Consider the following 26041-nt stretch of genomic DNA (forward strand, 5'->3'; position numbering starts at 1 on the left):
TCTATGAGTAATGGTAAGTTTGAGTGGTGCAACGGTTTTATTGGAGTTTGCAAACCTCTTTTTTAATTCACTGTGATTGGATTTGGATGATAACTAGGAAATGATCAACAAATGTGAGATTATTGAAGGTATGGCCACGTAAGTCATATCTTTGTCAAGTTGGAGAGACCAACTTGTGTATTGGTTGATAATTGACAAGATGTTTGAAAAGACAAGACATTGGTATTAGGGTCGGTGTAGTTGACCTGAAGTCTTGGTCAGAGGATTATAATGGCCCATTTTCTTAGTGTCTTGAAGATTGTGCAACCAACCTAATTAGGTGATTAGATTGTATATTTTACTGGTGTCTTTCCTTTGTTGTTGACACAAATGGATAAGGTGGGTGCAGTCATCTTGTGTATATATACATATAATGTATTTGTACCATATGATATTGATAAGACACTATAATTAATATTTTATATGTATTGAATATATTTGTGTATCATGGATGTTACAATTATACCTATTGCTTTTTGTTGTTACTACTATGGATTTGTTTGTTTCCCTGCATAGATTTGTATGTTGTTTAACTGACCAGAGCAATCAATTAGACTTTGTTGATAAGATAGGTGATACCTAAATACAATTTCCAAAAAGTAATAGCAAAACAATAAGTTCTTTGGTATGTAACATATAATTTTAACAACATAATAAGTCACACATAATTGGCTACAATTGATGTTGGATGATGTTTGAGAATTTGTGGACAATCCAATTTGTTAAATGAACAAATAATGTTGCAGGATTGGACTCCCTAGGGTGTGGTGGAACTAGAAGTAGACCAAAAGAAGAGCAACATGAAATGAAGTGACATAAACACATGCTTAGTTTGTTGTCAACTTGTCCCAAGAAGGAAAACCCTAGAGAGGAAAGCCAATAAAGAAACATAGCTTGAGCTAAGATGGAGTTTCCAAAAGGGGAGGATGGAGTTAGTCATGTTCTTTATCCAAATAAGTATAGATGTCAACACCAAGTGCCTATTGAGGAAAGTCCTCTTGAGAGTGGATTTGATTAATAAGGTTTGGTGTGGTACTCATAATTGATATCAACACACTCTTGATAATGGTTAGGGTGGAGGATCACAAAGAAATAGAAGCATTCATAACATCCAAGATAGAAGAACTCCTAGTTGTTGGTAATGTATTATATTCTTTGCACAGTTAGCCGCACATGCTGTGTTGCACTTGGGGGGGGGGGTGGGTCAGAACCCCAAAAATACTTTTTGGATTATTTTGGTGTCTTTTAGTCAATGGTTTTTCAACCCATTGTAATGTAGTTTCATTCAAATAATTTAATTTGGGTTTTCGATGCTACAAAATCCTATATATTGTATTGTAAATGGTGAAGTTAATACAATGAGAGTTAGAGTGCGGCTTGAAACATTTGTTGGTTTTCTTAGTTAAGGGTTTCTAGGGTAAGTCTTTGATTAATACGTGTGAATACAATTGTTTTTCTTTCTGTCTTTATAAAGAATTTGTGTGCATTGCTTTACTATAAAGGTTTAAAACTTATAATTGTAGAAGGGAAGAAACTAGTAGATCTCTATTTAGCTGTCCTACAATGGTGATTCTTTTGAGCATTTTTAATTCTCTTATTAGTTGGTGTTGTGGCATGATTTAGAGCTTGCACAGTGGAGGCTAGGGAGCATTGCCATGACTAAACGGTGGAGGCTAGGGAGCATTGCCATGACTAAATCATGCACAGTGGAGGCCAGGGAGCATTGCCATGTTGTCCTAATGCGGTCTGAGTTTCCATGGGGTTCTCTATTCCCTTAGTGTCTCGAATGAAAGAAAGTAATTTGGGTAGTTGTTGCAGAAGGGATTTGAGTAGACATTGTTTGAGAGGAACTGGCTCTCTAATGTATAACGCATCATGTTTTTAAAGAATGTAATTAAATATTTTTCCAAGTCACTCTAGTGGCAATGAAACATCTTCTATTCTCATAATAAATAGGTCATCGCTTAGTACTTAATGATTAGGGAGGTCAACCATCTGGGTGTCTTCAATGCTTGCACCAGAGTTCTCCAGATCACTCTCCTTGATTGGTTCGAGGTTAATTTTTGTATTTGGGAGGTATATTTAGAGCTAATGGGACTCGAAAGAACATCAGGCGATGCTTTGGGGCCCATTACAGCTTATGGCAGCCACCCTATAGAGTCGGAGGGAATTCATGAGCTACTGATTCTAAACGACCTCTCCTTTTTCTCATGTTCTAGTCAATTCACATGCTTTCCACATGGCGAGGGATCTAGTGTAGTGGATTAGGTTGTGTCTTGCTTGGATCTAGCACTTTGGGTGTCCCACCTCTTGGTAATTCCCACCCCCTTAGTTGATAATGCCCTCCTTTGCTTCTCCCTCAGTGTTGATCCTCCCCTTCTTCTGACTACGCCACCTCTGGGCCCACCTTGGATCACTATCCTTTTTGGTCGGGGAAACTTGAACATGTTTTTAGCCTTATCTCCTCCATATGCTCCCTTCTAAACCCTTGTTCCCATATTTTAACTTTACATCCACTAAACACAATTAGATTTCATCTTCCATTTGGGAAGTAGCCCTCAAGTCCAACCCCTATGTCATGTAATCCACTTCTCATTCCCCCAAAATTGGCTCATGCCCCATGAACTGGTGGTATGATGTAGAATACAAATCTCTCCATAGTTATCTTAGGGACACCTTTTCTCATGATAGTTGTTCTTATACTAGCCTTGAAACTTCCTATTGTTGCCTCCTTTGCCATAAGAAATACCTCTTTATTTCACAGAGGAGATGTGACTTGCATGCTTCCCTTATCCATTCCCCCAAAATCTTCGTGTGTACCATTTCCCCTCACCACTCCCCTCTTGCTCTATATCTAAATCTAGATTCCATGTTCTCTCCCATACATCCACTTTGTATAATGTCCTTGAATAGGCCTCGATTTAGGTTACAACTCCCACCAATTGCCCATCTTTATATTTATTCTCATACTCAGATATTTGGGAGGTTGTTTTGGCAATGAGTAATAGCAAGATATCTGATGAGAAAGGGTTTGAAGTAGTGTTCTTCAAGCATAGCCTTCATGCGATGGATAATCACTTGGTTGATCTATTTAACCATGTTGTCCGTATAGGTTTCTTTGAGGTTTGGTCACATTACTCTATCACCCTAATCCATAAATTGGGCCATAATGTAGATCCAAAGAACTATAGAATTATCATGGTGAGCCACATCTTTTCCAACTTTATGTTACTATGCTTCATATGAAGCTTTCTAGGGAGATTGAGTGGAGATTCCTTAGAGCTAGGGGATAGACATGGTTCTGTCTAGCACATCAAACCACTGATCACATCCTTACACTCTAGGCCATCATTAAAATCACTTTGCTGATCTATTTAACCATGTTGTCCATATAGGTTTCCTTGAGGCTTGGTCACATCACACTATCCACTAATCCATAAATCAGGCCATAATGCAGATCCAAAGAACTATAGAATGATCATTGTGAGCCACATCTTTTCCAACTTTATGTTACAATGCTTCATATGGATCTTTCTGGGGAGCTTGAGTGGAGATTCCTTAGAGCTAGGGGATAGACAGGGTTCTGTCTTGCACATCAAACCACTAATCACATCCTTACACTCGAGGCCATCGCTAAGGAGGTGCAACATTGCTCTTTGAAAGTTGGTGATCCGGACTTAAACAGGAACGCAACAAATTACAGAGGTAACCATATACACAAAGATGCAGCGGAAATAATACTTCATTTCATTAATGGAAAATACTGAAATATGCTTACAACCAGAAATGGAAATAAACCAGCTAGGGCGATGGTAGCTTATCTCTGAGAAGAGATGTGGCGGCTACATGCCTCTGAACTGTTCTAAAACTGTGTTACAGTGAGGCTCGAAGGCCTATTTATTGTTGAGAAACAATGGAAAACCCTTAACATTCCAAAACCTAACCCTAGAAGATGAAACGCCAAATTGTGGGCCTGTTTGGGTAAATTGGTACATCAATTTCCTGGGGTCGTAACTTTGGCATACGATCTCTGTTTGACGCGTACAATAGCTCGTTGGAAAGATCTATTCGAGCACTAGCACTTTGGGAGGCAACATGGGTCCATGGACCCATGTTGCCCCAGATTTCCCAAAAAACGTCGTTTAGGGCCTCAAAACGGCTCCAGAAGTTTAGGACTCGAAAAACTGCTAAAAATAGTAAACTGTGCTACAATTTAGGAAACTGAAAAGGCTGAAAGAGACAGTTGTGGGGGTCCAAATGGGATAGGTGGGTGGCCACCAACATCCACCTGGATCAGTCGGTTGCTTCTTTGTAGGCTTTTTTAAAGCACTCAATTCTATTTTCCATGAGACCCTATTCTCGAGGTTTGGAGGTGTTGGCATTTTTGAGACATTCTTGACCACCATCATGCATCTATGCAAGTTAGTCCTTAGTTGTCTCTGCAATGTACATGGGAAGTTTGACTTTATTAGTAGTACCATTAGGGTCAAATAGGGGCACCTTTGCTTCCACCTTCTTTGTTATCTACATAGAGGAGGTAGAGTCCTTTTTGCTTTTTCATATCTAGGATGGCGATGGGTGCCACATCCATAAGGTCTTATATCTATCTTGCTCTTCAATGGAGAGGCAATCTTCTTGGCCTAATTCTCAGGGGTCTACAAAAACAGTTAGATGCTTTGGCTCTTTATTGTGATGAAAATTAATGATCAACTTGGATAAAACCAAGGTGATGAGCTTCACTATGTTGAAGAAGGTACCATTGAATCACCATTTCTTTTTTAGAGGAGAGGAGATGAGACTGAGATCATCGACACCTATACTTATTTGGGTGCTATTCTTAGGGTTTTGCTCTAGTCTTCAACATGCTCTTTAGTCCTGGATCAACAAAGGTTATGGATCCTTACCCATGCTTGAGAGACATTGTTTTCATGACATTTTGTCTAAGATGTCTCTCCTGGATTCTCTTATCTAACCCACATCTCTTTACGGCTCAGAGGTTTGGCGGCCTTGTTTGCTTGAGGCTGATTGGGCTTTAGTTGCGAGAGTGTAGACTCTTCTCCTTGGATGCATCATAAGGTGCAAGTAAACAATACCCTAGCACATCATTTGTGCAGAGTTTCGTGCTTAACACTTTCAGCTTGAGATTTTTTTCCTCTTTGTTTCTCTTTCGCATGGCAGTCAAACTTTTTTCAACTTGGTGATGAGTTAGGACATTACACATAATTGGCCCATTATTGTTTCGATTCGATTGCCTTATCTATCCCTTCTAGAGTTGCACCATGTGTTCATTCGTAGGGGTCTCAGATCTTTTAAAGTTCATTGGTATTTTGATGGATTAACCAAATCTTGTAGATGCAGTGGATTGGTTCCTTGATTTATCTTGTGGACACCACATTGGATATATGCTATGTTATGAATACATTGAACTAGTTTACTGTTGCTCCTTGGATGATTCATATGGTAGGCTATGAAGCATGTGCTCAAGTACTTGAAGTGCATGATTCATTATGGCATCGATGTGAAGGAGATGATGGACTTTTACTTGATGTATTTTGTGATTTAGACTAGGATGGAGATGCTAGCTTCCAAAAGAGCACTTTTGTGTTTTGTTTTAACAAGGGATTAGATGATATCTTGGTTCCACAAGAATGAAGTAGTAGTTGCACTTTGTTATGGAGTAGATTGGATTTGCAAACTATTAATTGATCTTGAAGATATGGAGTTGGAGCTAAGGGTTATGTATTGTGAAAATAAGAGTTCTATCAAACCCTTTGAGAATCATGTGTTCCATGACTACTCTGAGGACAAGACAAGAGGTGAAACTTTAAGGGGCCAGCCATGGTCTGACCAGGAGAACAAAAAACAGACTCAATGGCAAAGATACAATTTGGGATACCTAATACAGGGCCTCACATGGATTTTACATCACTTTTGACTTGTGACCTTGGGCTTACAATGGTGATGAAAAATGTTGCACAGATATATATGTACCCTTGTTGACTTGTGGGGTCATAGGAGACATGCTTGCAAAATCTATTAATGTATTTGATAAGGTGAAAGATCCAAACTTGTTACTTTAGTTTTTGGATGAGTTTGTTATGCCAATGTTGGAAGCAAATGGTGTTCATATCATCAAAAATAATGCCTCTAACTATGTTCTTGTTGCTAGTTTGCGAGTCCAAATACAAGACCATACTTTGGACCCCTTATGCTACACGTTGCATAGACCTCATGTTTGAGGGCATAGAAAAAAAGGATTGCATTACGAACACCATAGAGCATGCTAAGTGCATCGTAAAATACATCTATAACCGCTCATGATATTGTATTTAATGAGGGAAAACACCGAGGGCAAGGGTTAGGCTTGCCATCACGAGATTTGCAACTCACTTCCTCATGTTGCAATCTCTCCTTTCCCAAGCATAGAACTTGAAAAGAATGTTTCCAGTGATGAATGGAATGGATCTCAGTGGGCTTGTAGACAAGATTGAAAAGACATCAAAATAAAGTTTTTGAAAACACGTTTTGCACGAAAGCAACATAGTATGTGAAAAAAGGTAGAGCCTTTTTCTAGTGTTCTATTCTATAACAAGCACTTAATCAATTTCTTCTTTCAATAACAATCACTTTATCCAAAAATTTCAATCTTCCAATGGCAGTAAGCAATTGTAGATAGAACAGTAAACCAAATGCACAATAGAAGACAACTGAGAACGATAGAGACACAATAGTTTGGTTAAATACCATGGAAAAACCCCACAAGGGGGGAAACCCTTCCCAAATTCTTCTTCTATTAGACTGTCATCAAATTTTCAATAGAGAGATACATAGTCCAAGCACATCAACAATGAGTCAAAGGTCAAAGCCTTGACTAGTCAAATCAACCAACCAAGATCCAATCAAATATGAGCAAGAAAGTCAAATTTGGTCAAACTTCAAATCTGCAATTTTTGGTCAAAGTCAATAGCAGTGAACATTGCCCTAACTAGTCAATAGTTCATGGTCAAAGTGCTTCAAAAGGTTCGATCCAGGCTGCAAAGAATTCTGCGTCTTTCCCTCAGTCAAACTTGGTCAAAACAATCACAAAATTTTGCCTCAAAATCATTCAACGTCAAGGTCAACCCTGCGGTCAAAGTTGCCTCAGGTCTGTGGTTAAAGTGCCCAGAAAAGTTCAGCCTCCTCTCTCCTAAATTCAGTCCCCAAGAACAACTCCAAATCCCAAGTCAAACCAAGTCCAAAACCCAATGTCAGTGTTGGTCAATAGAAGTGCCTCTCTCTCCTTCGCACGTGTGAACTTAGACCTACAATTTTCAGATTTGTACGAACAAATCAAATGAAGAGATGATGTGATGTGTGATGTCTCCAAGTGATGTGACGTTAGGTGTATTTATATGTGCTTGATGAGGTCGAATTTCCTTTCCCAAGTCAACTTGTACTTTTTGTGTAGATGTGGTTCCACCTTAAAAATAATATTTTTCCTTGAGCAAATAAAATTTCCAAGGGCTAGTAGGGTCTCCTCAGGATGAGGAGGGTCTCTCAAAGGAGGGAATTTCTCCTCGAGGTGCCAAATTTCAACACTCCCTCTCAGCTTGGGAGGAATTACCGCCTGCATCATAAATCTCATCTCATATGTCTTGTCATCATCATCGTTGTATCATATCATATCTTGTCTCTACTCATCTATGCACTCGATCTAAAGAAGAAGAATCATCATAGGGGAGATAAATATGCCACCCTATATCCAATGACAATAGGCAGGATACCCAACTTGTCATGAGTGATAAGGATCACACATCCTATTGCCTGCTGATCTTCCCACCTTGACCCTCAAGAATCAAGTGGTAGAACACATGCATCCTTTCACTTGGGGAGGATACCCAACTTACTAGTGGTAAGGATCATGCACTCCCAAGTCTCTCCTCACCCATTGGCCAAATGGGTGGCAATTCCGACAAGCCCAACTTGTGGGTAGGATGCATACTGGGGTATACTATGTCAAGTCCCAGGCTTGATGGTAGGGGAGGATACGCAACTTGTCATAAATGACAAGGATCACGTACACCCTACAATGAATATAAGCAGGATACACAACTTGTCATAAATGACAAGGATCGCACTTCCTATCGTCTAAGAATTCCCCCAGCCCCAGGAGCTCTCTGGCTAAATACCCACCTTGGGAGATCAAACAAGGGGGAAGGGCATAACTCAGTGTTCTTGATCAACTGTGACTCTTTTTCGGGAGGGTCACATCCACCAGTCCAAGCTTCTCTCTGAAGACTAAGAACTTCCCTTTCGGCAAAGGCTTGGTAAGAATATCTGCTATCTGCTCATCAGTCGAAATGTGATGGAGTCTTACGGCTCCTCTCTGCACCATATCTCGGATGTAGTGATATCTAATCTCAATGTGCTTGGACTTGTCGTGGAACACAAGATTCTCTACCAGTCGGATCCCACTCTTGTTACAATATATCACTATCGTATCCAGTACCTGCTCAAACAACTCTCCAAAGAGCTTCCTCAACCATGCTACCTCACAACTAGCCAAGCTAGTGGCAATATACTCAGCCTCAGCCGTGCTAAGAGCAACAAACTTCTATTTCATGCTCATCCAAGATATCATGGCATACCCTAGACTAAAACAACACCCTAATGTGCTCTTCCTGTGAATAACATTTTCGGCCTAGTCAACATCAGTGTATCCATGTAGTTTCACATCTCCGACAATATATCTCAATCCAAGATCAATAGTCCCATGTAAGTATCTCAGCACATGCTTGGCAACAATCTAGTGTGTGTGTAGAGTTTCGCTCATAAATTGACTTAGAGTGTTAATTGCAAAACATATGTCCGGTCAAGTGTTCACTAAGAATAACAATGCCCCAATCAACTATCGGTACTCAGACGGTTTTGCTAGATCAGATCTCGTAGCTTCACCACATATCTTCTTGAAGTTCATCTCCGTCAGTGTGGCCATGGACTTACATTCTACCATTCCAAATCTTTCCAACACCTTGACAACATATTTCCCTTGTGAAAGGAAAATATCACTAGGTCTCTACCACACCTCTAAGCCCAGGAAGTAGGGCATCAATCCGAGGTATTTCATCTCAAACTCAGAGGCCAACTCTCTCTTATACTCTAGAATAAGAGGCTCTCCACCTGTCAAGAATAAATCATCAACATATAATACCAAAATTAGGGGCATACCTTGACAACTTTGAAATAGAGGTTTGCTCCCTGTGAATCCAAGCTTCATGAAATAGCTATCAATGCTCCATAGAGCGCTTTCTTCAACCTGCACACGAGTCTTCCTGTCCTGCTCCTCAAAGTCTTGTGACTGCTCAACATATACTTCTTCCTTGAGTATGCCATGTAAGAACGTAGTGTTCACATCCATTTGGTGAAGTGTCCATCCCTGTGCAACAATAGGCTGAATAATAGTGTAGCGGGAAACCGGTGCAAAGATGTCATCATAGTCCTCTCCCTCTTTATGGGAGAAACCTCTAGCCACAAATCTCGCCTTATATTTCTCGATACTTCCATCTGCACCATGCTTAATTTTGTACAACCATTTTGAAGTCACAACGAACTTTTCTTTGGGTCTCAGAAGCACTTCCCATACATCATTCTTCATAATAGATTTATATTCTTCAGCCATAGAATCCTTCCATACCTATTTTTTCACTGCTTCTTCAAAGTTGTGAGGTTCAGCCTATATAATATTGCTCATTCCTACAACATATCCCTAATGTTGGCATGGCTTCTTGCTTTCCCTGAAGGTTCCTCGTGCATCAACATGTTTCTCAACATCTTGTAAAATGCCACAAATCCATAGTGGTCTTTTGTTGGCAGGGGGATCACTCGGAGGGGGATCCAAGGGGTCCATGGGTTCCAAGGGATCATCAACAAGTTCAGTCTCTGGATTAGTCATAGGAGGGCCTTCTTGTACATCCATGGCATCATCCTCTTTTCAATGTTGGCAAGGGGAGGAGTATGCCTTGCTTTCCCAAGGGCAACATCTTCATCAAATGTCACATCCCTGCTAAACTCTATACTACTTTGATTAGACACATATATTCTATAAGCTTTAGAATTTTCACAGTAACCAACAAACGTACCTTTCTTTCCAGAAGCTTCCAGCTTGTTTCTCTTGTCCTTCGACACATGAAAGTAGACAGAGGAGTCGAAAATCCTCAAATGTCCAACATCAGGATTTACACCTGTGAAAACTTCTTCGAGTGTCTTGTCACCCAATGCTTGATGAGGAGTCCTATTTTGAACATAGACAATAGTGTTTGCAGCTTCTCCCCATGGAAACTTAGACAACTTTTGATCATGCAACATAGCTCGGGCAACTTCCATGATGGTCTTGTTCTTCCTTGCAGCCACTCCATTTTGCTTGGGGTTATAAGGTATGATAGTCTCCTTCTTGATTCCAACTTTCTTGCTAAAGACAATGAACTCATTTGAAATTAATTCTCCTCCATTATCAAACGTGAAGACTTTGATCCTCTTTTCGGTTTGATTCTCTATCAGGGCCTTGATGTCCTTGAACATGTCAAATACCTGGTACATGTGCTTCAGGAAGGATATCCATGTCTTGTGAGAAAAGTCATCCAGAAAGATTATGTAGTATAGGTAGCCACCAAGAGATGTCATTGGCATGGGTCCACATAGATTGATCATTGGAATGAACGAGCTGTAGTATTCCACTGGTCTTGCTTTTGCTAAGGGAACAATCCCTTTGTCTTCTTTCCACTTGCACATCCTGGACAAAATCCATCATGATTTGCTTGAACCTCAAGCATTCCAGAAACCATCCTCCTTACCTTAGGCAAGGCATCATTATGAAGGTGAGCAAATCTTCGGTGCCACAACTCACATTGATGATTACTATGATGTGACATGAACTAATGCTCGGATTGGTCCCCCATTAACTTTATAGAGGCCTTCAATTCTTGATCCCAAAGTGAAGGCATCCCTCAGGTGAGATTCCCTTGGCCAAGTAAGAACCTTTCCACTTATAAAGGCAGCTTTCATTCCTTTGTCTTCCAAGGCAGATATAGACACACGATTCGTTTTCTATCCCGACACATACATAACATCTTGTAGATGTATAGTTTGACCGTAATCCAAATGAAATGAGACAGAACCAGACCCCTTTATAGGATAAGTAGAATTGTCCCCAAGAATGATCTTCAAATTTGTCTGCTTCTCAACTAGGTTTGAGGGGACTTCACGGTACCCAGTGAAGTGTTTAGAAGCCCCACTATCCACCAACCAGCTATCAAACGAATCCTTAGGAGAGGAACTAGAAAGAGCAAATATAAGAAAATATTCAGATTGAGTAGCAACTGCATTATTTTCATACCTTGAGTTCCTTGATCTCTTTTGGGGACTGTGGCCTTCTTCACAAGCAACAAGAGCTTCTCTTGTTCTTCTATCATAGAACATGTTGTTGTTGAAGCCATAGTTGTTGTAAGACTTAGGAGCATTTCCATTTAACGGACAACCTTTGGCAAAGTGACCATACTTATGGCATTTAAAGCATTGAACTTTGTCCTTTCTAAATCTTCTTTGAGATTCCTTGGATGTTGGTGCCGACTTTCTTGAATTAGATGGACCTCCTTGTCCTTTACTCTTCTTGTCTTGAGCAGCAAATGTAGAGGGCTTTCTTTCGTGCTTTTGAATCCTTCCTCTAGAAATCATCTTGGTCTCCTCTTGAGTACACTTGTCAACGAGCTCATCAAACGTTGGGAACCTGTCATTGTTGCTAATAGTTGTAATAAATGTCTCCCAAATCGGAGGAAGACCTCCAAGTGCAATTAGTACCAACTCTCTATCAGAAGTAACTTCTCCAACAGATAACAGTTGATCCTTGAGTTGGGATATCCTCATGAGGTATAACTACACAATCTCCCCCTTTTACATCTTGATGTCCTTGAGTTGATTCTTCAAGGATAGAATATGATTCAAGTTGTTGACTTCATACATCCCAACCAACTTATCATACATTTCCTTGGACTTCTTCAACTTTGAAATATAAATAATCAAATGGTCTCTCAACGAATCAATAATAATTTTCTTAGCTTTGATCTCACCTTTCTTGTACTTAGCTTTGATAGTAGCAGAAGCATTTTCAGGAGGCTTAGGTACTTTGCCTTCAACATATTCCAAGGCATCATTCTCATCCAAAGTGACATCCAACCTGATTCTCCAAGCAACATAGATGAGTCATTTAGCTTCTCTTCAATCTTGAAGTATGAGGTAGACATCTTGACCAAGTCAAATAATCTTCTTCAAATTAGATTCCTTCAAAGGTGACGGCTCCTCTCCTTGGGCTTGTCTTCACCTCAGCTCTCATACCATGTTAATTTTCCGGTGTTCCATGTTATAACAATCACTTTATTAATTTCTTCTTTCAATATCAATCACTTTATCCAACAATTTCAATCTTCCAATGATAGTAAGCAATTGTAGATAGAACAGTAAACCAAATGCACAATATGAGATAACCAAGAACAATAGAGACACAACAGTTTGGTCAAAGACCAGGGAAAAACCCCACAAGGGGGAAAACCTTTTCCAAATTCTTCTATTAGATTGTCATCAAATGTTCAACAAAGAGATACATAGTCCAAGTACATCAACAATAAGTCAAAGGTCAAAGCCTTGACAAGTGAAATCAACCAACCAAGATCTAGTCAAATATGAGCAAGAAATTCAAATTTGGTCAAACTTCAAAACTGCAATTTCTTGTCAAAGTCAACAACAGTGAACTCTGCCCTAACTAGTCAACAATTAACGGTTAAAGTGCTCCCTTAGGCAAACTTGGTCAAAACAGTCACAAAATTCTGCCTCAATTTTTTTATAAAATGTAACTAAGTTCGGTCTTCATAATGACATGTAACTATGATCTTTGTAAATGATGAAATAAAAGGAAATAAAATTATTTTTGCATGCCTTGCTTCATGGGTTTCATGAGCAAGAGATTTTATTTTATTAGTGGCTCCCATTGAAAGCCTTAGGATTTTATCATTAGAGTCAAAAGAATTAATGTCATGTATGATGGGCTCTTCTTGAGCATGTATCATATACATATGAAGTCTATCAAAGTATATAACAACCCTCCAAAAGACAAGCACAGTCCTCTCTTGAAGTCGACCTCCAAACTGTATGGAATAATGCATGTCGGCTCACCTAATGAGACACAACTGTTCACTATCTCATGTCGGCTTATATATTCAGACCAACTACTATATATACCCTGCTAGGATCTTTGCATAACACAGTTCAGAATTCGGACAACTCTGAGATTTCCGGTGCTAATTATAGTGAACCAGTTCAAACAACTCTGAGATTTTCGGTGCTAATTATAGTGAACCAGTTCGGACAACTTTGAGATTTTTGGTGATGTTTTCGGTTGTTATATCACAACATACAGTTCGAATAAAAGAGGAGACAACGAAGATTTGGTTCAGATCTCCACAATCATCAAGCGCAAATTCATTTGAAATTTGGACCACAGAAAGGAGGTAAGTTCGGATGGGTTTTGGAGAGGCATCAAAGGGACAATGTGGACCTTTCTAGGGACAACGAAGACATTCCAAGGGATAGCAAGGAAGGATTACAGAAGACAACTTAGATGTCTCTCTCTTTGAACTTGGAATGAACAGTGACATAAGAGAATGATAGTTCAGATGAAGGTACATGATAGGGTGTAGTTCGAAGCTAGAGTTCAGTGTAGTGCCATGATAACTTCTGTGCTATGATTCGGTTAAGGTTTATAAGAAGATATCGGTGTCATGATGATGTCACAATGCTAAGAAGGTAAAAGCAGTGGAAGAAGAATCTAGAAGACAGAAGTAGAAGAGGACTTGTGTCTTGGTCTTGGAGTGGCTAATAGGTCAAGGGTCTTGGTCTTGATATTCATCAATTTGGAATCTCTATAAGAAGAATTTATGTGGGTTTTCCTCTCAGAGTGAGAGGTTTTGGCCTTGGCTCATAGCCTACATGCTATGCCTCTTGTCTATTTATGTTCATGCATTGGTTACTGTTTGATGAAGAAGAATACTAATAATCTAACGTGAAGTAGATACTAATCTAAATAAGTAAAAAGCATTCACAAGCAGCTACTAATGAAAGAGAAATCCCCTAATGCTAATGCCCTAGATTTCTCAACATGGTATCAGAGCTAAGGCGTTGAAGTCCAAGGAAGGGCATCTAATCAAAGAGACATTCAAGGATCAAGTCGAAGGTTATCAAAGCAAAAGATCAAGACCTACATTGAAGAACCAGACCCTAGATCAAAGAAGCAGTCTACAACAACAAGAGCCTTTGTTTCTATAGTCATCATCAAAAGGCCACAAAGACCCTCATCAAGTTGTCTACAAGGCAAGATAAGTTCTAAGGACTTTTAAAGATGAAGATCACATCATCTTGGAAAAAGTTGAAACCCTAGAAGCATTTCTGATCTACACTACAAGAGAAGTTGAAGTATGTTGAAGGCAAGAAGGCATTGTCATAATTTTCAAAGTTATAAAGCAAGCAAGGATTCTCTCCTCACCCTTGAAGAAGTTCATCCAAGGAAGCAACAAATCATCCTCATCAAAAGAAGCAACCTTCTCTATTGAAGAAAGGCTTTTTCATTTGGAAGAAGATCATCCAAGAGGGAGCATTAATACATCTTCTTCAACCATCATCAAAGTGATCAAGGTGAAGATTTCATCTTCACTTGTCAAGTAAGTATCTTTCATTCTTTAATCAATTTGGTAAAATGACTTCGTGTTTGCAAGGAGATCTATAAGCTGGTTGGGTCATCAAAATTCCTTGCATGAAAAAGGAGGATAGACATAGTCCTCTAAGAAGTTGAAGTCATTGAACATATCAAAAGGTCTCCTCTGAATTCATGGAAAGGGATACTTATGAAAGATCCCCTCATATAGCAATATTGGAGACATCAAAGAGATGCATGTGATAAACTCATTCTCTGAAGGTACGATAAAGAAGGTCACATTTGATCTACACAAAAGTAAAGATATCAAAGGATGAAGGATATCTTCATAAGATCTCATCTTCAAGATCTAGGAAAGAAGATAATCATCATTGATCTATAATGCACTAACTGATAATCAAGGTAACAAATATCCATGGGATAAGAAAGTTACCTCATTCAACAACTTGTGATTTCTATGCAAGATAGAAGATGACAAATTGAAGGAAAAAGTGTTGAAGGTTAAGGACTCAAACATTTGCTGAAAGAAGGAAGTCCAAGGAAGAGAAGCATTAGAAGCAAGAGCTCGTGACATCACCATAGGGAAACATGAAGGACCGCTAGAACAAAATCTATGGTAGTCAACTTTGGAAGATATAGCTCTTGGTGACCTCATTGGAAGATCAAAGGAAGAAGTCATCTAGGACAAGTCTCATCATACATCAATTTAAAAGGGAAACATCTGCTGAAAAAGGATATGCAAGATGGAATCCTCATTGGAGGATTCACCAATCAAGAGAGGAAGCAAAATTTTCGTCAGGAACTCCAACTTGTGGAGTTCATGGGATGATGGTATGATGACATGAGAGATGAAGCAGATCAAGGGGTTGAAGATCTTTTCAATCAAGGAAGCTATTGAAAGAAGCCTAGATGACCTAAAGGCAAAATGAGGTATGTATGCTTTATTTAATATTATAAAGTCATGTTGTATGGTTGCAGGTGACAAGGATCACTGTTTCTATTTTGAGAAGCATGATCAAAGGAAAGGAATCTCCTCCTATAAAAGAATGTCGGAAGGCATGAGTCGCACTAGATTAAATCAACATAATATGTTCAATGACTACGATTGAGGAACTCTGAAGCCCCTGAGAATGAAGTGTGTGAATTAAATCAACATAATATGTTCAATGACTACGATTGAGGAACTCTGAAGCCCCTAAGAATGAAGTGTGTGAATTAAATCAATGTAATATGTTCAATGACTACGATTGACGAACTCTAAAGCCCCTGAGAATGAAGTGTGTGAAAAGGTAGGAAGAGATCATGATAATATGCAACGAAGGTAGAAGGCATTCAACATCTGAAGTCCAAGAAGATTTGACTAGAAGATCTCCCAGAAGAATGTGAAGACTCTGATGGAAGTTGGAAAAAGATAGAGACCCTTGACACTGAATATCTGTGGGAGATGTGTCAATTTGCATGCAGGATGTTGATACTTACAGGAAGATGTCATGGTGAAATATCATCACAAAGGTAAATCTGATTTGAAGTGTTCAGTGATTATTTTTGAACTAACATCTGGTTGGGCTTATGTAGGACTGTCAAAGGGAAGATCTGTGAATGACTTCCAAGCAGACCATATAGAAGGATGTAATGTCCTTTCGAGAAATATGGCATGAAAGCAGAATGACATGAAGCAAAGCTAGATGGAAAATCTGATGGATCACTTTCTGATGAGTTAAGGACATGACTAACTCATGGACAAAAGTGATGAATGATTTGTGCCCTATATATATATAGAAGTTCCCAAAAGGTTGAAGACTCCTTAAAATAAATTCATGACATCGAAGAAAGGAGTTCTTCATACAACTGATTGTTGCTATAGGTCCCTGGTTAAGAGGGAGCCTGAGAAGAAGTTTCTTACTTGGAAGAAACTCGGAAATTCCTAAGCCGGAAGCTTAGGTACATTCCTTTGTGATAGGAATGAGTACATTACTTTAATGGAATAGGACCTCCTGGTATAAGGAGCGATAGACATGTTCTGTGCTTCACCTGAGAAGACAGAATGGAGGATTGTGTAATCATTTGGCATTTGATGCTCTTGTGGGATGAGATAGGGAGTCCCATGGAAGAGTAGTCGTGGGGGACTGATATTCTTTTGGGGACTGGTGAGTCCAAGAGAAGAATAGTCCTCATGGAGCATATCTGGAGAGAACCCGGGTGGGGTATGTTCTGAGAGGGACAATGATGAGGATGTCTATAAATCATTTGTCTCGCCAACATTTTTCTTTGATCTTTACAAATGAGTTACAAATCGGAATTCTTCTTATGAGAAATTCTTCAGATTGAGAATGACCAAGTTCCATTATGAATACCTCCCTAGTTAAGAGGGAGCGTTGTAAAATGTAACTAGGTTTGGTCTTCATAATGACATGTAATTATGATCTTTGTAAATGATGAAATAGAAGGAAATAAAATTATTTTTGCATGCCTTGCTTCATGGGTTTCATGAGCAAGAGATTTTATTTTATTAGTGGCTCCCATTGAGAGCCTTAGGATTTTATCATTAGAGTCAAAAGAATTAATGTCATGTATGAAGAGCTCTTCTTGAGCATGTGTCATATATATATGAAGTCTATCAAAGTGTCTAACAGCCCTCCAAAAGACAAGCACAATCCTCTCTTGAAGTCGACCTCCAAACTATATGGAATAACACATGTCAGCTCACCTAATGAGACACAACGGTTCACTATCTCATGTCAGCTTATATATTCGGATCAACTACTATATATACCCTGCTAGGATCTTCACATAACACAGTTCAGAATTCAGACAACTCTGAGATTTTCGGTGCTAATTACAGTGAACCAGTTCGAACAACTCTGAGATTTTTGGTGATGTTTTCGGGTGTTATATCACAACATACAGTTCGAATAAAAGAGAAGAGACAACGAAGGTTTGGTTCAGATCTCCACAGTCATCAAGCTTGGATTCCTCTGAAATTTGGACCATAGAAAGGAGGTAAGTTCGGATGGGTTCTGGAGAGGCATCAAAGGGACAATGAGGACCTTTCTAGGGACAACGAAGACATTCCAAGGGATAGCAAGGAAGGACTACAGGAGACAATTCAGATGTCTCTCTCTCTGAACTTGGAATGAACAGTGACATAAGAGAATGACAGTTTAGATGAAGGGACATGATAGGGTGTAGTTCGAAGCTAGTGTTTAGTATAGTGCCATGATAACTTTTGTGCTATGATTCGGTTAAGGTTTATAAGAAGATCTCGGTGTCATGATGATGTCACAATGCTAAGAAGGTAAAAGTAGTGGAAGAAGAATCTAGAAGACAAAAGTAGAAGAGGACTTGTGTCTTGGTCTTGGTGTGGCTAATAGGTCAAGGGTCTTGGTCTTGGTATTCGTCAATTTGGAATCTTTATAAGAAGAACTTATGCGGGTTTTCCTCTCAAAGAGTGAGAGGTTTTGGCCCTGGCTCATAGCCTACATGCTACGTCTCTTGTCTATTTATGTTCATGCATTGGTTACTGTTTGATGAAGAACACCAATAATCTAACGTGAAGCAGATACTAATCTAAAGAAGTAAAAAGCATTCACAAGCAATCACTAATGAAAGAGAAATCCCCTAATGCTAATGCCCTAGATTTCTCAACAAAAGTCGGTTAACGTCAAGGTCAACCCTGCAGTTAAAGTTGCCTCAGGTCTGCAGTCAAATGTGGTGAAAGTGCCCAGAAAAGTTCAGCCTTCTCTCTCCTGAATTCGGCCTCCAAGAATAGATCCAAATCTCATGTCAAACCAAGTCCAAAACTCGAAGTCAACGCTGGTCAACAGAAGTGCCTCTCTCTTCGCACGTGTGAACTTGGAATTGCAATTTTCAAACTTGTACAAACCAATGAAATGAAGATATGATGTGATGTGTGATGTCTCAAGTGATGTGATCTTACGTGTGTTTATATGTGGTTGATGACATCGAATTTCTTTGCCCAGGCCGACTTGTACTTTTTGTGTAGATGTGGTTCCACCTTAAATATAATAATTTTCCTTGAGCAAATTAAATTTTGCCAAGGGCTATTAGAGTCTCCTCAGGATGAGGAGGGCCTCCCAACGGAGGGAATTTCTCCCTGAGCTACCAAATTTCAACAAACCCCTTGTTAAGTTGTTGTGGTTGGTGGATGGGGAAAAATTGGCCATGGGTTACATCTATGAAGCTATGGATCAAGCAAAGGAGTAGATAAGGACATCCTATGAGGACATAGTAGTTAAGAATGGGCCTATTTGCGAGACTGTTGATAAAAATAGAATAATAAACTTCATCCCTATATACATGCAGTTGGGTATTTCTTGATCCCAAGGTATCATTATAGAGCTTATTCAGGAGAAGATCAAACTGGGGAGGTCAAATATGGATTGTACAAGTGCTTCAAGCACATGGTCTCTTATGAGACAAAGTCATGGGAAGTACATTGACAGATCAATGCTTTCATTAGAGCCATGAGTACCTTTGACAAGAAGTTAGCAAAGATTGCAAGAATGTAGACCAATCGGGTGAGCAATTCGAAAGGTTTTTGAAGTTTAGTTGTTTAAAATAAGTACTTGATTTTTTAGCTAAAGTCACGATATAATTTGTTGAACTAATTTTGTCTTTGTAGTGCATTGGTGTGAGTCATTTGGTAGCCAATGTCCCTAGTTGCAAAAGTTTGCAATTTGAGCCCTAAGCCAAACCTTGTAGTGCTTTTGGGTTTGATCTTAATTGATCTGTCTTTGTGCAAATTTACATGAAGAAGAGAAATTGTTTGGAACAAAAATGGTTAAATGATCTCGTTTTCATGCAGTAAAGTCTTCAGCTAAGGTGCGACCAATTGCCAAACATAAGACCTAATATATATCCATTATGTTAAATGATATTGATTCAACCTTAGAATGGATAGAGGAGTCTCACCTAGTTGAGTTTGATCCTAATTTTGATATTGATGACTTGGAATTGGTGGGATTGATTTGGATTTGAATCCACTAGTAAGAGTTAGAGTAAGTGACAACATAGCAGTAGACATGGCACATGCAAGCACAAGCAATGCAACTTGGGCAATTCATGCTTCTACTAGTACTAGTACTACAGCTTTAGATGTCCCTAAGGAAGTTTGAAGACTCTGAGCAAGAGGATGAGTTCGTAGATTTTGTCGAGGATCCCATTTCTAGTAGTGGTGATGAGTTTGATGATTGATCATGTTGATCAATGATTTTTGCTATGTAACATATAGTAGGCCAAGGACTCTAGAGGCCATTTAGTGCCTCATTGACTATGTATTTTGTTGCTGATATGTATTGCACTTCCTAATTTTGATATATTCACCCTTATATTGTATATACATGAGTAGACTTTGCATGTTTTGTCCCTAATGGTTGGAATCTTTAAAATATATTTTTGCATGAAAATTTAACTATTTATTTATTTTTTAGTAAATCGAGTCATTGAAATCAGATTGGTCCGAATCATTGCCAAGTTAGAGTTTGAGTTGACGATTGATTGATTTTGAGTTTGAACCTGAGTATTTTAAAACATTGGTTGGGAGTGAGTCCTAGCTAGGAGGAGTTGGTGGTGAAGGTTTCTTATTGTTTCCCTGGCTAGGGTTTGGAGAGCATGACTTGTAGGAACTTGTATTAATATGTTGGTATGTACTTGTAACTTCATTTTTTACACACACACACACACACACACACACATATATATATATATATATATAGACACACACACACACACATACACATATATATATAGACACACACACACACACACACACACACACACACACACACACATATATATAGACACACACACACACATATAGAGAGAGAGTGACACACACACACATTGAAGTATGCTTTGTTGCCCAAACTTTGCACACAATTTTTTTACCAAGTAATATATCATGGAGAAAACCCTAGGTACTTCTCCTCATTTCAAGGATGGTACCTAGGGTAAACCCTAGATTATTTAGGGCACAAGACCAAGTTAACGATAGGGTTCAAATTCGTTGCAACAGTGTACTCATTATGAGCTCAACATGTCACTTACAAGAAATAACTTGGGTGGGGAGGATAACACTCTATCCTCCCACCACTTGCTCTATCTTTGACAAAACTTTCCATACATGGAGATATGATTTTCCTCTTATGTTCTTATGATGTATGAGTAGGTTCAGTGCTGGTTATGCATGTTGATTTGACATGATATCGAACAGATTTTGTTAAGTGATTTAACAAACATATAGAAGCTAAGGGTGCATATCTAGGGCTGTACTAAACTTTCCTTTGAGTTTGTTTTATTCTCATGATGTGTGATGGCACCCTTATTTGTCATTACTTGATATGTTTAAGATTTTTTTGAAATGGTTAAGTGGTAGTGCTTCTTGTTCCACAAAGTAAGTTCAATTGTCTTATCCACGTCGTAGCATGCCTACCTATTCCTGAAAAACTCACCACCAAATGGAAAACATAACTGAACAGAAGACACTGAAGAGAGAATATGCACTCTGCACAAAACTTTGAGGAAGGGGAAGTTATCGAGAAGTCTAGTCTAGTCCATAGTCAATGACTGCTGTTAAAGACTTTTTGTTTGAGAACTGCATAATATAGCACTTGATGGAACAAAATTCAGCGATGAGTTACATTGTGGAACAATGAGAGTTGCAACAATCTGGTAACATAATTACAAGGGAATTCCTGTCCTAAAAATCCGAAACTGCTAGCATATGAACCTTTTCCCCATTGGACAGGATTCAACATCTTTATGGAAAAACACTGAATACATTTTATGAACAAATATAGGGAGAAAATTGCAATTGATGACAAGCAGATTAGTGTTCTTCACTTCTCAGGAGTTCTCAGCCTTGGTAACAGTGGACAGTTATGAGTTGTGGTTCATAATGATTCCAATGGTTTCAAACTTTCAAATTTCCTAACTGCTTGGTTAAGGCTGGATTACAGTCTGTATTATGCATCTCATCAACATTCTTTCAAAGACTACTGACAATGTACTGCAGTGGCTTTCTGTCCTCTTTTAGTTCTTTTTCAATCACATGGGGGTATATACTATACATAGGAAATTATATATAGTATATACTTTGAAATTTGCCCCTATATTGTAGTTGTGAGTTTTATGCTGAGGAACACGTTTATGTTATATATATTATGTTGGTGCCTGGAGCAAGGCTGCCTTGATTTTCACTTACTAGCAGTTATTCAGGTTTAATTGCAGTTTCTACTTCTGTTTGTTCCATGCTAGTATTTACTTATCAACACACAAGAAAAAGATGAATATTTCATATTAGTTCTCTGTACAATCTTATTGGAATGCAGGGAAATCATCAGGGCTTGTTCGTGGTTCAAGTCTTGAGAGCTCTGGTGTGTCAGACTCCAAAAACTTGCGGATAAAGGTATGTAGGATTTTTATTGCTTCACGCATTCCTGATTGTTATTATTGAGATACCCCAGGATCTGCTAAGTATAGAAAAACATATTTCTATTTCTGGGAAGTCATTTACTGTTTATATTTTACCGTTGTTTTGTTACACTCAATTTTTTGAGACATGTACGTTTATATTCGTGGTTTCGATATTTGGAAACATAAAAAATGCATTCACATAAAAACATTCATTGTGAAAAAATATCTCACAGAAAATATTTCAATCATGTACAACTTGGGGGGTTGGACTTTATAGTGGTTAGCTATCAAAAAAATAAACTAGAAATAGAATAGAAGAGAGAGGGAACTGTACAGTTGGAAGAGACAATTGTCATGTATTAGCTCATTAAATTAGAATATGTATTCTTACATTTATAAAATGAAGAGGGAAAAATGTTCCGTAATGTCTTTCTCTTGATTTATTCATTGTACTAAAGTACTTTAATGTACTTTTGTTTAAGTAAAATACTAAAATAAAATACTATTTACTAAAGAATGACCATAAATATCAATTACACTAACTTCCTCCCGTAATGGTCGTTTTGGAAAATATACCAAACTTGTCTCCAAATTTAACAAGTTTATCTAGACCAAGGTTCTTGGTGAAATATCTGCAGTCTGCTCTTGTGTGGTACAATATTGAAGTTCAATCTCGTCATTTTCCACAAGTTATCTAATGAAATGAGTCATGACAATGTGTTACTGATTATTCGTGCACTTGAGATTTAAAGTCCAAAGATTAGTGCAAGCTTAACTTTAGCTCAAGAGGGATGCCAATCTCACTACACAGATCCTATTCTCACTTAAAACTGACTCTCCTGCGGTACAAGGGGGCTATCCTTGATGTTAGGATTACTAAGAAATAAATGTATGGATTCAAGGTGAAATAAAGAGAAGTCTTAGTAAAACATATTTTTATTATGTTTATATGATTGATGGGGCAAGACTAGTGCCAAAAATCCAATAGCGTATATACTATATGGGGTCAATGAGGTCACTATGAGAGCTGAAAATGGATGATATCTGAGAGCAGTAACTGCTGTAATGATATCAGAAAATCACGATGACAGCAGATTTATAGTTGCTGGATATAATAAGAATGTAGGCTCTCTATAGATGCACGACTACAATTGCTAGGCAAATAAAGAGATTCTATTTCATCCTAAAAGATACTTTGAAGTTTGGAACCCTTCAATGAATGACAAAACACAATACTTAAAATCTGAAAGCGAAAACAACATCAAGAATAGATTGACATAACTTTATTTAGGCTTCCTTTCCCAGCAGCTGGCCATCCTACTTGAGAACTTTATTGCAGCAGATTTAAGGGAGATTCCAGCACATATAAATCAATAAGAAATGGTTGATGGATAACGACACATTTGATAAGAGAATTCACTGATCACATTGCCATAAGAGATGTTCAATACAAGCCAGTAAACCAAGAGCATAAGTCTCTCTTCAAACTGTCAACATCCAGTCCAAGAGGAGGGGCACATCTTACATAGATTTAGTGTCCAAACCCTCAATTAAAATAATAATAATAATCTAGAGTCCTAGATATTTCCTAGGTAGGAATAAACAACAATATTTTCCTACTAACTAAGACAAGTCAAAACGCTAATGCAATAAAGCATTATGACAAAGTAGACAAATAAGTGGATGTGCCACATGGCCTATTCAATTGTAAAACACCCTCGTTGATTCCTTGCATTTCACCATGTAAAATCAACCATAAGAACACAATGATAAGCCTCTAATGGTGTGCCTGTTAAATTTCCACGAAACTCTGCAACTACTTGGATGAATAACCGAAATTTGAAACCTAGTTTACTTTCACCAAGATACAGAGTTTCTTAACAAATTTAGAAGCAGCGGAAAAAAAAAACACAGAAAAGAACACATCACACAACTTGACAAACTTGTTTTCTCAGGAAACCCAACAGGAAAACCTGCTTCCCTGATGTGGTATTTTATCGAGTGTTCTTGAGCAATTGGATCTATTACAAAGCAATCTGTCTCTGAGAGAGTGTTCTGCTTCTTCTCACAAATCTCAGCTAATACAATTGATCTTGACTTGCCTTGATCACTGCGTGATCTCGGCTCTCTAGCTCGCAACTGTTCTAGTTCTGAATACTTGACTTGCCCTTGTAATTCCTTACCCCGGCTCCTATTCTCTTGCGCACTTGGCAGCCATATTTCCTAGCACAAGTTTGGCTCCTATTTCTTAGTTCAAGTCCTCCTATTTCCTTGTGCACTTATGCCTCCTATTTCTTTGGACACAAGCTCCTAAAAAACTGTGCACATATTCCTAAAAACTTGCGCACTTGTGATCTCCTTTACCTTAGGAGTTAGGACACAAGATCTCTGTGCTCTCCACAATCAAGGATAATTTCACAAACCTTGTGAACTGTCTTGTCTCACAAACTTTGTGAACAAAACTTATAATTTCCTGTGCCTTCGTTCTCCTCTTTATAGATCCAATTTGAACATGCAAGGAGGCCCAGTTCTATTTTAGAGCTCGAGTTCTAATTGATGAGTTAACTGAGAGTGACACACTTTCTCTCTCCAATCAACATTGAAGTTCTTAACTCGTCCTTCCTTCATTCAAGATGGAAGACTAACTCACTCTAACTGAACTTGCAACTGCCACCTCGTTCTGTAGTCAAGCTGATGAAGATTTGACTTAATTGAAGCTACAACTCTACACATGTTAACTTGATGATTATTCCAGTAAACAGGAAATAACTCATCCTAACTGAAGTCTAACTCATGAGCTCGCACTCATACTGAGAGACAGACAATTCGAGGTCTTCACTGGCAAAGGCACAAGCCAGGCCAGAAGACCTTGCTCGCTACATTTTCAACAGTGCCCTCTAATGATCCTACAAATATATAATAAAATACTCCCATGAATGAGGCACTTCACTAGGATAAGGATGAATCATGCCACAAATAGGGAACACAATAAGGGTTTGTTGTAAATATGTGATGGTGTAACCAACCTTTGCCTCCACATGTGTGCCATAATAATAAAAAAATGAGGATCGCTCCATGTGGATAGGGGGTCAAACTTAAACTAATTCAACTAACACCGAATGATGTAAGTGGAACCAAGCGCTCTACCAGAAATTCTTCAATATATGTGCATAAGATCCATGTATGAGAAGATGCCCCCCCTGGACTAGCGAGTCTAGATTGTTGAATTTTGGAAATTGTAGTTGGTATTCATTTATTGTAAAAGCCCACAAAATTAAAATATAATGAAAATATAAATTTGATTCTAAGTCGGCTCCAAATAAAAGAGGGCAAAAGTCAAATTTTGAATTTCTAATTTCGCCAACAAAAAGACATGTCGGCCCTCCAAGAAGTACAAGTCGGCTTAGTGAAAAGACACACCTATTCGGCTCCTTCAACAACTATATATTGCCGTTTTTCCTCACCCATTTGGAGCAATTTGGATCGCTCATCAATTCTACTATTTTCTGTCCGCACGTGCAAAGGAGAGAAAGAACAAGAAGACCAAACCTTGACGAGTGTTGATGAACAAGATAGCTCACACGTGTGGTCGCAGGACCAAAATTTTATGGGTAGTTGACCATAGGTTGACCAAAATTCAGTGGAGCTGCAAGGGGCTGAAATTCAATCTTGTTGACCAGGGTTGACCAAAATTTTGAGGCAGAACAGGAAGACTGAAATGTTGGCTTGTTTGACCAGGTTTGACTCATTTGTCTCTGTGGTCAGTTTGACCTTGTTTGACTAGGAAAAATCAGATTGCATCTCTTGTTGAATTGGACAATTTCTCTAAGAAAA

The 26041-nt window shown here is 38.6% G+C and overlaps 1 protein-coding gene across 3 annotated transcripts in view; it reads left to right on the top strand.

Annotated features, from left to right (window-relative positions):
• ARA6 (Ras-related small GTP-binding family protein) overlaps positions 1 to 26041 on the top strand; it is a 213240-nt gene that overhangs the window by 36593 nt on the left and 150606 nt on the right. For all 3 annotated transcript variants that reach the window (XM_089403647.1, XM_089403649.1, XM_089403648.1), the window contains exon 2: positions 22123 to 22199. In XM_089403647.1, the coding sequence (XP_089259773.1) occupies positions 22123 to 22199 (77 nt within the window). The remainder of the gene's footprint in view (positions 1 to 22122; positions 22200 to 26041) is intronic.

This window comes from Pinus tabuliformis, chromosome 2_1, assembly GCF_031772625.1.
Source record: "Pinus tabuliformis cultivar Carrire ecotype Pingquan chromosome 2_1, CPIR1, whole genome shotgun sequence".
Taxonomy (NCBI): domain Eukaryota; kingdom Viridiplantae; phylum Streptophyta; class Pinopsida; order Pinales; family Pinaceae; genus Pinus; species Pinus tabuliformis.